The 15,963-nt window shown below is 42.8% G+C and overlaps 1 protein-coding gene and 1 long non-coding RNA gene across 2 annotated transcripts in view; both read right to left on the bottom strand.

The window, feature by feature from the left end:
* Positions 1–10,326: 10,326 nt before the first annotated feature.
* Positions 10,327–11,560, bottom strand: LOC111963589 (uncharacterized). Its single transcript, XR_002877263.2, has 2 exons — positions 11,447–11,560; positions 10,327–11,343 (listed from the first exon to the last, which is right to left on the bottom strand). It is a non-coding gene; the product is annotated as an uncharacterized lncRNA (long non-coding RNA).
* Positions 11,561–11,606: 46 nt separating this feature from the next.
* The window catches only part of LOC111963588 (type II iodothyronine deiodinase-like), an 8,499-nt gene continuing 4,142 nt past the window's right edge, over positions 11,607–15,963 (bottom strand). The window contains exon 2 of the mRNA XM_023987132.3: positions 11,607–13,089. Within this exon, the coding sequence (XP_023842900.1) occupies positions 12,502–13,089 (588 nt within the window). The 3' untranslated portion in view covers positions 11,607–12,501. The remainder of the gene's footprint in view (positions 13,090–15,963) is intronic.

Below are 15,963 nucleotides of genomic sequence, written 5' to 3'. Positions count from 1 at the left end.
GAGAGAGAGAGAGAGAGAGACAATAAGGCCAGGATGAGATAATGGCACCCTGCAGAGGTCTGCTCCTGTTTCCTCTCTCTCTGTCCTGGAAATCTCTGGCAGACCACTGTGTCCACTATGCACCCTCTTTAACCAGCCAACAACACAACACACACTACTTCGTTGTGCTACCAGTTACAAAACCAAATCCCAATCTATTTATGTGGGATGAAACAAGGGACAAGCACAAGGTGCTATAGTGGGACCATAGCCCCTCTCTCCTGCCAAAAATGGACACTCTTTCCACTGTCCCAATAAGATTACCTCTATAGGGGTGGCAGGCAGCCTGGTGGTACAAATCAAACGTTATTTTTCACAAACCCCCGAATACAACAGTTTACACCTTACCGTGAAATGCTTACTTACAAGCCCTTAACCAACAATGCAGCTCAAGAAATATAATTAATAAAATATTTACTAAATAATCTAAAGTGAGAAAAAAAATGTATCAATCAAAAAGTAAATGTACAGTACATAACAATAACGAGGCTATATACAGGGGGTACCGGTACCGAGTCAATGTGCGGTGGTWACAGGTTAGTCAAGGTCATTTGTAAAGGTACCATGCATAGATAATAAACAACGTTAAGAGCATTGGACCAGTAACTGAAACTTTGTTGGTTTGAATCTACGAGATGACTAGGTGAAAAGTCTATTGATGTGCCCTTGAGCAAGGCACTAAACCCTAATTGCTCCTGTAAGTCGCTCTGGATGTGGTATACCTTAGATGATCAAGATGGCGCCAACAGAGATGGTCGCCTCGCTTTGGGTTCTTAGGAAACTATGCAGTATTTTTTTATTATTTTTTATTATTTCTTACATTGTTACCCCAGGAAATCTTAAGTCTTATTACGCACAGCCGGGAAGAACTATTGGATATAAGAGCAACATCGACTTACCAACATTACAACCAAGAATACGACTTTCCCGAAGGAGATCCTCTCTTCGGACCACCACCCAGGACAATGGATCTAATCCCTGCAACGGCGACGCAGGATGGGCAGACGGAGCGGTCTTCTGGTCAGGATTCGTAAACGGGCACATCGCTCACCACTCACTCACTCACCACTACCTTTGGCACAACTTTCACGACTAAAATGTATTGTGTGCAAATGAAAAGCAACACTGTTCATCAAGCTAAGATCAATTACCAATTGATCACACTCTCTCTTCAAACACTAATTACGTAAATGTTTGCTTTGCAATCGGACCTTTGGTATGGATAAAAAGGCCACAGGTGAGTACTCCTGTGTTTGGAGAACAATGGAAGCAAACTGACAGAGAGAGGTAGAGGTAGGGGTAGGGGTAGAGGTGGAGGTAGAGGTAGAGGTAGAGGTGGAGGTGGAGGTGGAGGGGGAGGTAGAGGTAGAGGTAGAGGTGGAGTAAGACCAAAAACTAGGTGAGTAATCTCTGATGAAATTCGGGTGACTATGCTGGACCATGAGGTCAACTATGTTTTGACCTTCAGAGAGACTGGTCAACTATAGTTTGACCTTTAGAGAGACTGGTCAATTATAGTTTGATCTTTAGAGAGACTGGGCAACTATAGTTTGACATTCAGAGAGACTTGTCAACTATGGTTTGACCTTTAGAGAGACCGGGCAAATGTTTGACCTTTAGAGAGACTGGTCACTATGGTTTGATCACTTGGTGAACATTAGAGAGACTGTGTCAACTATGGTTTGACCTTTAGAGAGACTGGTCAACTATGGTTTTGAACCTTAGAGAGACTGGTCAACTATGGTTTGACCTTTAGAGAGACTGGTCAACTATGGTTTGACCTTAGAGAGACTGGGCAACTATGGTTGACCTTTAGAGAGACTGGGCAACTATGGGTTTGACCTTTAGAGAGACTGGGGCAACTATGGTTTGACCTTCAGAGAGACTGGTCAACTATGGTTTGACCTTTAGAGAGAGCGGGCAACTATGGTTGACCTTTAGAGAGATTGGGAACTATGGTTTGACCTTTAGAGAGACTGGGCAACTATGGTTTGACATTTAGAGAGACTGGTCAACTATGGTTTGACCTTTAGAGAGACTGGTCAACTATGGTTTGACCTTTAGAGAGACTGGTCAACTATGGTTTGACCTTTAGAGAGACTGGGCAACTATGGTTTGACCTTCAGAGAGGACTGGTCAACTGTAGTTTGACCTTTAGAGAACTGGGCAACTGTAGTTTGACTTTAGAGGACTGGGACTGTGTTGACCTTTAGAGAGACTGGTCAACTGTAGTTTGACTTAGAGAGATGGGTCAACTGAGTTTGACCTTTAGAGAGACTGGTGCAACTGTAGTTTGACCTTTAGAGAGACTGGTCAACTGTAGTTTGACCTTTAGAGAGACGCGTCAACTGTAAGTTTGACCTTTAGAGAGACTGGGCACAACTGTAGTTGACCTTTAGAGAGACTGGTCAACTGTAGGTTTGACCATTAGAGAGACTGGTCAACTGTAGTTTGACCTTTAGAGAGGACTGGTCACTGTAGTTTGACCTTTAGAGAGACTGGTCAACTGTAGAATTTGACCTTTAGAGAGACTGGGCAAACTGTAGTTTGACCTTTAGAGAGACTGGGCAACGTAGTTTGACCTTTAGAGAGACTGGCAACTATGGTTGACTTTAGAGAGACTGGTCAACTGCTAGTGACCTTTAGGAGAGACTGGGTAACTATAGTTTGACCTTTAGAGAGACTGGTCAAACTGTAGTTTGACCTTTAGAGAGACTGGTCAACTGTAGTTTGACCTTTAGAGAGACTGGTCAACTGTAGTTTGACCATAGAGAACTGGTCAACTGTAGTTTGACCATTAGAGCGACTGGTCAACTGTAGTTTGACCTTTAGAGAGACTGGTCAACTGTAGTTTGACCTTTAGAGAGACTGGTCAACTGTAGTTTGACCTTTAGAGAGACTGGTCAACTGTAGTTTGACCATTAGAGAGACTGGGCAACTGTAGTTTGACCTTTAGAAGACTGGTCAACTGTAGTTTGACCATTAGAGAGACTGGGCAACTGTAGTTTGACCTTTAGAGAGACTGGCCAACTGTAGTTTGACCTTTAGAGAGACTGGGCAACTGTAGTTTGACCTTTAGAGAGACTGGGCAACTGTAGTTTGACCTTTAGAGAGACTGGTCAACTGTAGTTTGACCTTTAGAGAGACTGGTCAACTGTAGTTTGACCTTTAGAGAGACTGGGCAACTGTAGTTTGACCTTAGAGAGACTGGCAACTGGTAGTTTGACCTTTAGAGAGACTGGCAACTGTAGTTTGACCTTTAGAGGAGGGACTGGTCAACTGTAGTTTGACCTTTAGAGAGACTGGTCAACTGTAGTTTGACCTTTAGAGAGACTGGTCAACTGTAGTTTGACCTTTAGAGAGACTGGTCAACTGTAGTTTGACCTTTAGAGAGACTGCGGCAACTGTAGTTTGACCTTTAGAGGAACTGGTCAACTGTAGTTTGACCTTTAGAGAGACTGGGTAACTGTAGTTTGACCTTTAGAGAGGACTGGTCAACTGTAGTTTGACCTTTAGAGAGACTGGTCAACTGTAGTTTGACCTTTAGAGAGACTGGTCAACTGTAGTTTGACCTTTAAGAGAGACTGGTCAACTGTAGTTTGACCTTAGAGAGACTGGTCAACTGTAGTTTGACCTTAGAGAGACTGGGCAACTGTAGTTTGACCTTTAGAGAGACTGGTCAACTGTAGTTTGACCTTTAGAGAGACTGGTCAACTGTAGTTTGACCTTTAGAGAGACTGGGCAGAGAGTGCTGCCCAATCTGAGCAACTTCACCGTAGCATCCATCATCCAGACGTTCCACAATGAGAATAGACCTCTCTGCTACGTTTACTATTTGACAGTAGTACAACATGAGGCACAGCACAGTAAAGACTGGAGATACCAATACATACTGTACTGTACACAACGTACATGTTTCATGTATTACTGTATGTATGAAACTGGGAGCTATACTACTTTGTAACATGTTTTAACTTGTATACTGTATTACTGTAGTGTTGCTGTACTGCACTGCATGCAGTTTTTTTTTTGTAGATCTGAAAGACGAGCACCAAGTGGTGGTAGAAGGCGTCTATTTCCAGACCAACAGGATGCTGTCATTGTGCAAATGGTAGTTGAAAATAATGCCGTAAGACAACGGGAATTCCAACAACATATTATTGAAAACCCTGCCATCTTCCACAACATCATAGTGAGCTTATCAACCACAGCCTGCATCCTTAAGAAACACCAACTCCGGATTAAGGAATTCCCAAAGAGTGAAGGATAAATGGTATGAATATGTGCAAGTAAGTTACGTGCTATTATTACACTCTTAAAACATTAGAGACTCATTGATGTTGCCAGTGAGCATTACTATACATCAATTACAGTATTCACTGTCATTTCAGAAAATCATGGAGTTGGGTGCAAGTCCCATCCCTCAACTCATATACATAGATGAGGTTGGATACAATTTAGCGAAGATGAGGAGGAGAGGAAGAACATCACTGGTCAACGTGCCATCATTGAGGTACTGTACCTGGCCAGCGYGGGGGAAWTATCACCATATCTGCAGCTATGAGCCTCAATGGGGTCCTCCACTGCCATGCCACCCTTGTACCATACAACACTTCCCATCTCCTTCCTTTCCTGAACACCTTACATGACTATCTTTTGCTTGTGCTTACAGTATGCTGTTTTACATGTATTGAGTMATGTTGAAGTATAAAACCAAAATGTTTGCTTTTGTTTTCCTTTCTTGTTTGAGTACACACAAACAATATACAGTATAGCGACTAAATCTTATTCTTTACACTGAAATAGGTTCTGATCGTAGGGTTGTCAGGGCCGACACCGGACAGGAGAAGCAGGTACGGGGAGTCAGACACTTATTCGGGAACAGACATAGAACAAGACAGGAACAGCGTCAGCACACGGGTAACACGTACATATGACAAACAATGCAGCCGTGGGGAACAGAGCTGGGGAACTGACAAATATAGGGGAGGTAATAAACCGGTGATTGAGTGAGCCCAGAGTCCAATATCGCTGAAGCGCGTGACGAGGGAAGGCAGGTGTGCGTAAATGATGGTGGCAGGAGTGCGTAATGCAGGGCAGCCTGGYGCCCTCGAGCACCAGGGGGGAAAAGCGGGAGCAGGTGTTTTGAATATGTCACATTAGTGTGTTCTGGGTTGTCACTAAGTTAGATTCATTTGATGTGTGTCTCATTTGTAAGCAGAGTTTCATTTTGAGCTGAGAGAACATGATTTTGATTGCTGTGTTTCATTTTGAAAGATGTCTGTGGGGTTAGGGGACATTGACTAACTGTTTGGTGTTCGAAGTTTTGAGTACCTGAAATGTAGTTTCAGGAGAAACGCGTGTTAAAAACKGTAATGCATTTGAATTCAGGCTGTAACACAACAACATGTGGAATAAGTTAAGGGGTATGAATACTTTCTGAAGGTACTGTAAGAAATAAGAGAGGAGAAGCTACATGACAGTATATACAGGGGTCTGCCTAATTCTACAAATATAAGGGATGCTGGCGTAACTGGACTTAGTAGAAAAGTGACTGGTAGCAGGATACAATAAAAAATAATAATGATCAAACAGCTATGCAGCAGCATTAAGTGGTGGGTGTGTGTGTGCGTTGGTGTGTGTGTTCGGTGTTGGTGGTGTGTTGTGGTGGCTGGTGGTGTGTTGTTGGTCGGTTGGTGTGTGTGTGTGTGGTCCGTGTGTTGGTGGTGGTGGTGTGGTTCGGTGCGTCGGTTGGTGTGCTTGGGGTGTTGTTTGGTGGTGGTGTGTTGGTGGTCGGTGGTGTGGTGTTTGTTGGTGTTGGTGGTGGTGTGTTTTGGTGCGTGTTGGTGGTTTCGGTCGCGTGTGGCGTGGTGTGTCTGCTTGCGTGGTTCGTGTTTGTGGTGGCTGGTGTGGTGTGGTTTGTGGCGTGGTGTCGCGTGTGGATGTGTGCTGGGTGGTGAGTGTGTGTGCCGTGGTGAGTGCGCATGTGTTGGGTGTCGGTGGTGTTGTGCGTGGTGCGAGTGTCGTGAGTGTGGTGGACGTGTGATATGGGTGGCGTGGTGTGTGTGGGTGAGTGGGTGTGTTATGGGATGGGTGTGTCGGGTTGCGTGGATGTGTTGTGTGTGGTGGTGTGGTCATCTAATTCTAAGTCGTGGGGCATTACGTTGAGTGTGGTGTTAAGATGTTAGGTAGCGTGATCAGGTGGATTATACTGATGAGTGGGAATATATAAAATTACCTGGTGGTCGAGTATATACTAGTGATAAAACAAATTATAATAAATACTGCGTTGTAAAAGGCGGTTCGTATCACTATCGTAATATAGTAAATACTCGCCGTGCCTGCGTCGGTAAGATGACTAGTGTATATATAAATCTGAATTGGGTGGTAATAGTACTGAGCTGCCGTAATATAAAAGACTGGTTACATCGGTAATTATAGTAGAGGTAATAACTTAGTGGAATTATATAAATACTCGGGTGGTAAGCTATACGTAGTGGATAATACCTATACATGTAAACAGGGCTGAAAAGTGACTGTAGCAGGAATATATAAATCACTGGTGATAATATACTAGTGATAATATATAAATACTGGTGGTATATTACTAGTTCGATAATATATAAATAAGTGGTGTAATATACTAGTGGTAATAGTATAAATACTGGTGGCTAATATACTGGTGATAATATGATATTTAAATACTGGGTGGTAATATACTAGTGTAATATATAAATACTTGGTGGTAATATACTAGTGGTAATATATAAATATCATGAGTGGTAATATACTAGTGGTAATATATAATACTGGGTATACTAGTGTATTAAAATACTGTGGTATATAGTAGTGGTAATATATACATGTACACAGGGCTGAAAAGTGACTGGTAGCAGGAATATTATTTAAATACTGATGGTATATCACTAGTGTATGATAAACTCGGGTGGTAATATACTAGTGGTCAATATATAAATACTGTGTAATTATACTAGTGGTAATATATACTAATACTGATCGGTAATATACTAGTGATAATATGTACATGTAAACAGGGCTGAAAAGTGACTGCGTAACAGGAATATATTAAAATACTGATGGTATATATACTTACTGGGTAATATATAAATACTGGTGGTAATATACTAGTTGGTAATATAATAAATTATGGTGGTAATATACTAGTGGTATATGATAAATTATCTGGTCGTAATAGTGGTAATATATAATACTAGTGGGTAATAATACCTAATCGGGTAATATATAAATACTGGGTGTAATATACTAGTGTAATATATACATGTAAACAGGGTCTGAAAATCGACTGGTAGCAGGAAATATATAAATACTGATGGTAATATACTAGTGGTAAATATAAAACACTGGTGGTAATATTACTAGTGGTAATATATAAATACTCGGTCGGTAATATACCTAGTGGTAATATATAAATACTGATGGTAATATACTAGTGATAATATGTACATGTAAACAGGGCTGGAAAAGTGACTGGTAACAGGAATATATAAATACTGAGGTAATATACTAGTGGAATATATAAATACTGGTGGTAATATTTACTAGTGGTAATATATAAATACTGGTCGGTAATATATACTAGTGATAATATATAAATACTGGTGGTAATATACTAGTGATAATATTAAATACTGATGTAATATACTAGTGATAATATATCAAATACTGGTGTAATAACTAGTGATAATATATAAATAGTGGTAATATACTAGTGTAATATATACATACGGTGGTAAATGACTAGTTAAATATATACCATACTCGTGGTAAGTATACTATGATAATATATAAATACTGGTGGTAATATGTAACTAGTATAATATATAAATACTGATGGTAATATACTAGTGATAATATATAAATACTGGTGGTAATATACTAGTGATAAATATATTAAAATACTGGTGGTAATATTACTAGTGGGTAATATTATAGAATTACTGGTGGTAATATACTAGTGATAATATATAAATACTGAGTGGTTATATACTTAGTGATAATATATAAATACTCGGTGGTAACTTATACTGGAGTGATAATATAATATATAAATACTGGTCCGTAATATACTATGGTTAATATAAAAATAGTGGTGGTAATATACCTAGTGATAATATAATACATGTAAACAGGGCTGAAAAGTGACGTCCGTCAGAGGAATATTATAAATAGTGGCGGTTAATATACTAGTGATAATATATAAATAGTGGGGTAATATACTAGTCGTAATATATAAATACTGGGTGGTATATACTAGGTGTAAATATAGAAATACTGATGGTAATATACTAGTGGTAATATAATATAAATACTGGTGGTAAATTATACTAGTGGTAATATATAAATACTGGTGGTAATATACGGAGGTAATAGATACATGTAAACAGGGCTGAAAGGACTGGTAGCAGGAATATATAAATACTTATGGTGTCAATCAAAAACACATATATTTTGACGAATTGGTAAAATAAATTAATTGTGTAGATAATCCTTTAAGAAGACAAATGCTCCTATCCTCATGCCTCTATCATAATCCGCTTCCAAATTATTGGAGTTTTTACAGTTGAGGGATTGTCAAAATGAAGGTGACTAAATCAATGTAGGAAAAATAAATAAGTAAAGAATCTGGAAAATAGCATTGGTCAGTGAGGCTGGATGCTGAATTAAGGCTAACTGACTGTTCAACTCGTCGTCTTTCTTCTCGAATCTGGGCGAGTAAAAACAATTTAAAGGCCAGATTAGATTATTGATTTGAGACAAGACTTTAGTATTTTAATGAGGTGCTGCTTAGACTCTGTCCAGACCCTGTTTACCACTCAATCCATTTCTTAGAGAGCTTCCTCCCACCCCTCTCAATCTCTCTCTTCTCTCAATTCGCTCTCTCATCTCTCTCTCTCCACCACTCTCAATCTCTCTCTCTCCTCCCTCTCCTTCTCAATCTTCTCTCCTCTCCCCTCTCTTCTCTAATCTCTCTCTCTCTCCCTTGCCTCTCTCAATCTATCTCTCCTCCCTCTCTTTTCTCAAATCTCTCTCTCTTGCCTTCTCAATCTCTATCCTCTCTCCCTCTTTTCAATCTATCTCTCTCCCTCTCTCTCTCAATCCCCCCCCCCCTCTCTCAATCTCTCTCATTGCTCTCTCTTCTCCTCTACTCTCTCCCACTCTTTCCCATTGGTCTGTTTGGTCTCTTGTATAAAACCCTACAGAACTAATTGCCCCCTTTTCGTTTCAAGCATCCTCACCCTCTATTCCCGAAATCAGTACACACACATGAACCGCACACGCACACTCACACACAACCACACACACCACCACACCACCACACACCACACACACCACACACACACCCCACACACAACACACACACACACACACACACACACACACACACACACACACACGTGGCACATCCCGTGGCACTGGACATTTCCTAGGCGGAGATAGTTAGAAAATAATGTTAAATTGCTCTACATTCACCGTGTCACGCTCTGAGGCCCTACCCAGACTACCACATCATCAGGTACTGGGCCCTTACCCAGACTACCACATCATCAGGTACTGGGCCCTTACCCAGACTACCACATCATCAGGTACTATTTCACGCCAAAGCAAATGGACCAGCTGAAGACATCCTCCCTCTGTTTTTTCCTCTACTTCTCATCCTCCAATCCCTCCATTCTCCCTCACCTTCTCCTCCCATTCCCCCCTCCCTTCCTCCCACTTTACCTCTTCTCCTAGCCTCCTCTACATCTCTGCCTTTCCCTATTCCATAACATCCCCATGCTCCTCCTCCGCCGCACCCCTCCCTCCCTCCTTCCTCTCTCTTTCCCTTCCCTCCCTGACGTCTGTACTATTCTGTGCAGTAGTTGGCAGGTTCACTGGAGCACAAGTTCAGCCAGGAGTCTCGGCTCCATTTGAACCCTACAGCCCCGGTTAGACATATGTTATAATCTATCATAGAGAGCGTGTCCAAAGCTGTCGTATTTTAGGAGTCATTTCAGCTATTGTATGTGTATCGTTTTATTTTTTTGTTCATGGAGAGCTGTTCAGGGGCACAAGCACTCGCACATGTACAGAAAGAAGGCTTCTGTTTAAACTCCCTGAACAGTTCTTTCCTTCTTTCAGTGTCTCTCTCTCTCTCTTTCTCTCTGTCTCTTTCGTTCTCTCTCTTTCTTTTGTTCCCTCTCTACTCTCTCTCTCTCTCCCTCGTGGTTATCTGGCCCTATCATGACACAGACACACAGACACAAATCACAGAGTAGTAAACTCATCTTTATTTTTCTTTGTGTCACTCCTCTTCTCTGGAGTTTGTTAAACACAGCTCTACACACATGGATAAAGAAAACAAATATTAGTTCATGGACTTTTCCTAGAGAGAGTGTGCGAATGTTGGTTGGTTTGATGATGTCCAGACATGTTGGTTTGAGTCTACGTCAAGGAGGTGAGGTCTGTCATCCGACCAAAGACTGAGTCAGTAACCCTTTAGTCAGTGGTTTTCATTCTCACACCAGCCCCGTCTCGACCCAAACCAACTGTCTGTATGTCTGTCTTACCATGGACAAATGTCTGTCTGATCAACTAAAAACCTCTTCAGTCACGTCACACCGTAACACTGATACACACCGCTTTTGAAACTCCTTCTTAAGTCATCTAGACACCACCTGTCCTTAGCCTTTCTCACTTCCTGCCACACACCTCAGAACTCAGAGTGTCCCAGAAGCTTTATAGCTAACGTGGCACTTTGTATATCTTGACAACTCAACCACGAGAGCACCAATTGAAAAATCAATGTTTGATGTTCTACATGTGGCTTGAGTCTGGGTTGTTGAGAGAAATGAAGCACCACGTTAGCCATAAAGCTTTCAGAAAACTCACCTTAGGTTTTTGGAGACATGGCTATCTCCCTCAACCCATTACATCTCTGTACACCCCTGCCTCATCGCTAACACAAACCATCACCAACAAGCAAACAGCCCCTGGGATTACAGCTAGCTAGCTAGCGACGTAGCCTTGGTGCTGACTACAGTACACATACTGCCTCTGTTTCTTCATTCTGTGCTTTGCTCTTGGGTTTACTTTCCTCTCTCTCTCATTGTCTGTTGGGTTAAAACGCCCATATGGAGGAGATGGACACAGAGCTAACGTCTATTTTCTAGGTGCTGGTGTAACATAAACGATGTACTAGGAAGTGTCTGAGTCGCGATGGTTGAGAACAGTCTACTCTAGATGGTTGAAAACAGTCTACTCTAGATGGTTGAGAACAGTCTACTCTAGATGGTTGAGAACAGTTACTCGTAAGATGGTTGAGAACAGTCCTACTCTGATGGTTGAGAAACAGTCTACTCTAGATGGTTGAAAACAGTCTCCCTACCTCTAGATGGTTGAGAACAGTCTACTCTAGATGGTTGAGAACCAGTCATACTCTAGATGGTTTGAAACCAGTCTACTCTAGATGGTTGAAAACAGTCTACTCTAGATGGTTGAGAAACAGTCTACTCTAGATGGTTTGAGAACAGTCTACTCTAGATTGGTTGAGAACAGTCTACTCTAGATGGTTGGAACAGTCTCCTCTAGATGGTTGAGAACAGTCTACTCTAGATGGTTGAGAACAGTCTACTCTAGATGGTTGAGAACAGTCTACTCTAGGATGGTTTAAAACAGTCTACTCTAGATGGTTTGAGAAATCTACTCTAGATAGTTGAGAAACAGTCTACTCTAGATGGTTGAGAACAGTCTACTCTAGATGGTTGAGAACAGTCTACTCTAGATGGTTTAAAACAGTCTACTCTAGATGGTTTAAACAGTGATGTAACACCCCTTATATGATGGATTGTTTTCTTAAATAAAAAGCCTAACAAGTGCATCAACACACAAAATATTATCGTGGTGTAAAAACAAACAACATAACATTCAAAACTCCATAGAAATAAATTAATATAATTGTTATAGTTGGGCACTTGTGCTTTCTTCTCTGTGCAGTAATTTGGTTTTTGTTTTGAAAGGAGCCAGGTTAGAAGATAATGTGTCCTGTAACTAGACATGTTTTAGATTATTAGCAAATGGGGATGAAGTTATTGATAAAGCGGGTCACGGGTCAACCTATTCAGTTTCTTCTTTCAGTCAACTCACTGTCATAGGTAGCAGAGCTTCTGGCCATGTAGTCTATCGGTTCTGTTCTATTGTGTTCCAGTGAAAAGTCTTATGGAATGTTGGTCTCCTTCCAGAAAAGGAAGTCCCAGAGATGTGGAAGTTGGGAATTTTAGAACCTGTCACATGTTCTGTTCCGAGCATTGCCTGTCATTCGTGGTCAGAACAGATCAGTTCGGAAAGCACCTCGCCTTCCTTTTATACGAAAATAAATATTCTCTCTTTCTCTTATCAGCCGTTCAGTTGTCACAGAACTCGTCCTCTCTGTCTGTCTGGCCCCTATCTCTTGCCATATCTCTGTTCCAGATACTGCCTCACATCCTTCAGGTTGTAGAAGAAGGGTCCCTTCCCACCCAGGTAGGCGATCTTCCTTCTCTGCACGATGCACACCCTCTCGTAGGACACGCCGTAGGCTACGTTAGCATTGTTGTCCATGCAGTCAGCCACCAGCTGGCACTGAGGCGGCAGGCTGAAGGCCTCAGTCAGTTTCATGGCCGCCACCACCCTCTCCTCCAGCGACCGGTGCTTCCTGACCTCGAAGGAGCATGGGCCCATGGTGGGCGCCACCCAGCCGTCTGAGGGGTGCGCCTCGTCGATGTAGACCAGCAGGAAGTCGGCCACGTTAGAGAACTCCTCCACCAGCCGCCGGAAGGCGGGCAGGTGGCTGATGAATGGGGGTCAGGTGGCCGAACCGAAGTTCACCACAAGAGGGCGCTCCGATGACTCGAAGTCCAGCAGGCGGCACTCGTCTCCAGGATGACGGGCCGTGGTGGTGGTCACACTGCTCCGCCGCCGGAAGCCATGGTTACCACCGCTACCAGGAACCTTCACCACTTTGGAGTTGGGTGCCTCACTGCCAAGTTTCACCTACATGGGGAGAGAGAGGGGCGGAGAGGCGGGAGAGGAGGGAGGGAGGGGAGGAGGGAGAGGAAGGAGGGGAGGGAAAGCGAGGAGGGAGGAAGGAGGGGAGGGAAAGCGAGGAGGGAGGAAGAGAGCGAGGAGGGAGGAAGAGAGAAAGATAGGTTGGTTATCAGCTGTTTATCTTGAGCTGTACCGTCTTTCTGAAAGAAGAGAAGCTTGGTGTTGCCAGTCAATCAAGAAACAATAATATACACACGACAGGTGGTTGGTGGCACCTTCATTGGATGTCGTTTATTATTGATATCTACATAACACATTGATGTGAATCACACTGCTGCTCTCTCATGTAGCCATTTGTGCCTTACGGATTGTGGTTGTGGTGGAAGGCTGTTCACAAACGTATATATAATCGTCACCATGGCCTATTTTGTACCTTACCTCCTTTATCCTACCTCATTTGCACACACTGTATATAGACCTTTTCTACTGTATTATTGACTGTATGTTTGTTTACTCCATGWGTAACTCTGTGTTGTTGTATGTGTCGAACTGCTGTGCTTTATCTTGACCAGGTCGCAGTTGTAAATTAGAACTTGTTCTCAACTAGCCTACCTGGTAAAATAAAAGTGAAATGTAAATAAATAAAATAAATATGTGTATTTTATACCAATAATGGTTGAATTGAATAATTGTAAGCTGCCTATCAATTGTTGTTTTTGTCGACCAGTGGATAGCCAGCGCTCTGGCAACAGCTGCATCGTGTGGATCCCAGTCTGTGGAACAGAAGTTTGACGAGTTTCCCCTTCTATACTCCTCTGTGGTATTATGCTCCATACTGTCAACAACGAGTTTCCCCCTTCTATACTCCTCTGTGGTATTNTCAACAACGAGTTTCCCCCTTCTATACTCCTCTGTGGTATTCTGCTCCATACTGTCAACAACGAGTTTCCCCCTTCTATACTCCTCTGTGGTATTCTGCTCCATACTGTCAACAACGAGTTTCATTTAAGAAGACCACGAGTTGGTGCTTTCATTGCTCAATCTAATTCATGCTGATTACATTTTCTTTCTCCATAGGCCTAATGCACATATGCTCAAACCTGCGCTCTTTGGTAGACTTAAACAGCTGAAAATTATTGAGATATCAAAGTGTCACCAACAAAAACGTAAACAATAAGCCTGTAGCAAGCAATGGTAGCAATGATCCCAATCAGTCCTCCATGACAACAAGATCATATAAAACTGAGTTGGCTAATAAGTCGTTCATTTTTTTGTTTATGCTCATGTAAAACAATTTGGCTAATCTATATTTCCATATTTCCAAGTCCTATTCTTGAAGATCAATGGGGTTTTATATGTATTGGAATGACTGGAAATCTGACAGACTTTGGTTTTTAATGTTACGGGTTAGAAGACGCTAACCCCATAAAGTAAAATGCAACATCCATCTATGACAACTCTAACATTGATTTACCCTGCAGTAGATGTCATTAAATTGGTCAAATGCATTTCTTGTCTTCTTCTAATGCCTGAAAGTTATTTTTTTACATTTATTTAACTAGGCAAGTCAGTTAAGAACAAATCCTTATTTTCAACGACAGCCTAGGAACAGTGGGTTAACTGCCTTGTTCAGGGGCAGAACAACAGATGTTTACCATCTCAGCTCGGGGATTCAATCTTGCAACCTTTCGGTTACTAGTCCAACGCTCTAATCACTAGGCTACGCTGCCGCCCCAAAGAAATTATTATGACTGAGTTTGGGAAATCAAAACAATTACGTTACCGACTACAATTTTGGACAGGTAATGTAGTAACTGTAACAGATTACATTTAGAAAGTAACCTACCTAGCCCTGAGTGTGTGTGTGTGTGTGTGTGTGTGTGTGTGTGTGTGTGTGTGTGTGTGTGTGAAGCAGTGTGTGTGTGGTGTGTGTGTGTGTGTGTGTGTGTGTGTGTGTGTGTGTGTGTGTGTGTGTGTGTGTGTGTGTGTGTGTGCATCAAGGCAAAGTGTGGCTATAATGAAGTATCTATAAAAATATTTAGGTTACTACATGATTCCATATGTGGTCATTTCATAGCTTTGATGTCTTCACTACTATTTACATTCTAGAAATAGTGAAAATAAAGAAAAACCCTGGAATGATTAGGTGTGCCCAAACTTTTGACTAGCACTGTCCATCACAGAAGACTGAAATATGCCAAAACCGTTTTTGACATAGAAACACTGAACGACTGAACAACAGAAACAGGGACTAAACGGCAGAGCAGGACTGAACGGCGGAGGCAGGGACTAAACGGCGGAGGCAGGGACTAAACGGCGGAGGCAGGGACTGAACGACAGGGGCAGGGACTGAACAGCGGAGGCAGGGGCTAACGGCGAGCAGGGACTGAACGACAGGGGCAGGGACTGAACGCAGAGGCAAGGACTGAACGGCGGAGGCAGGGACTGAACGGCGGAGGCAGGGACTGAACGGCGGAGGCAGGACTGAACGGCAGAGGCAGGAGCTGAACGGCAGGGACTGAACGACAGAGGCAAGGAGCAACGGCGGGAGGCAGGGACTGAACGGCGGAGGCAGGGACTGAACGGCGGAGGCAGGGACTGAACGGCAAGGCAGGGACTGAACGGCAAAGGCAGGGACTGAAGCAGAGGCAGGGACTGAACGACAGAGGCAGGGACTGAACGGCAGAGGCAGGAGCTGAACGCAGGGACTGAACGATAGAGGCAGGGACTGAACGGCAGGGCAGGGACTGAACGGCAGGGGCAGGGATGAACGACAGAGACAGGAGAGCTGAACGACAGAGCAGGACTGAACGACAGGGGCAGGACGACAGGGGCAGGGACTGAACGATAGAGGCAGGGATTGAACACGGAGGCAGGGAC

The sequence above is a fragment of the Salvelinus sp. IW2-2015 genome, linkage group LG4q.2, assembly GCF_002910315.2.
Source record: "Salvelinus sp. IW2-2015 linkage group LG4q.2, ASM291031v2, whole genome shotgun sequence".
In the NCBI taxonomy this organism is placed as follows: domain Eukaryota; kingdom Metazoa; phylum Chordata; class Actinopteri; order Salmoniformes; family Salmonidae; genus Salvelinus; species Salvelinus sp. IW2-2015.
Note: the sequence above shows the minus strand (reverse complement) of the source record. Positions and strands in the feature narration are given on the sequence as shown.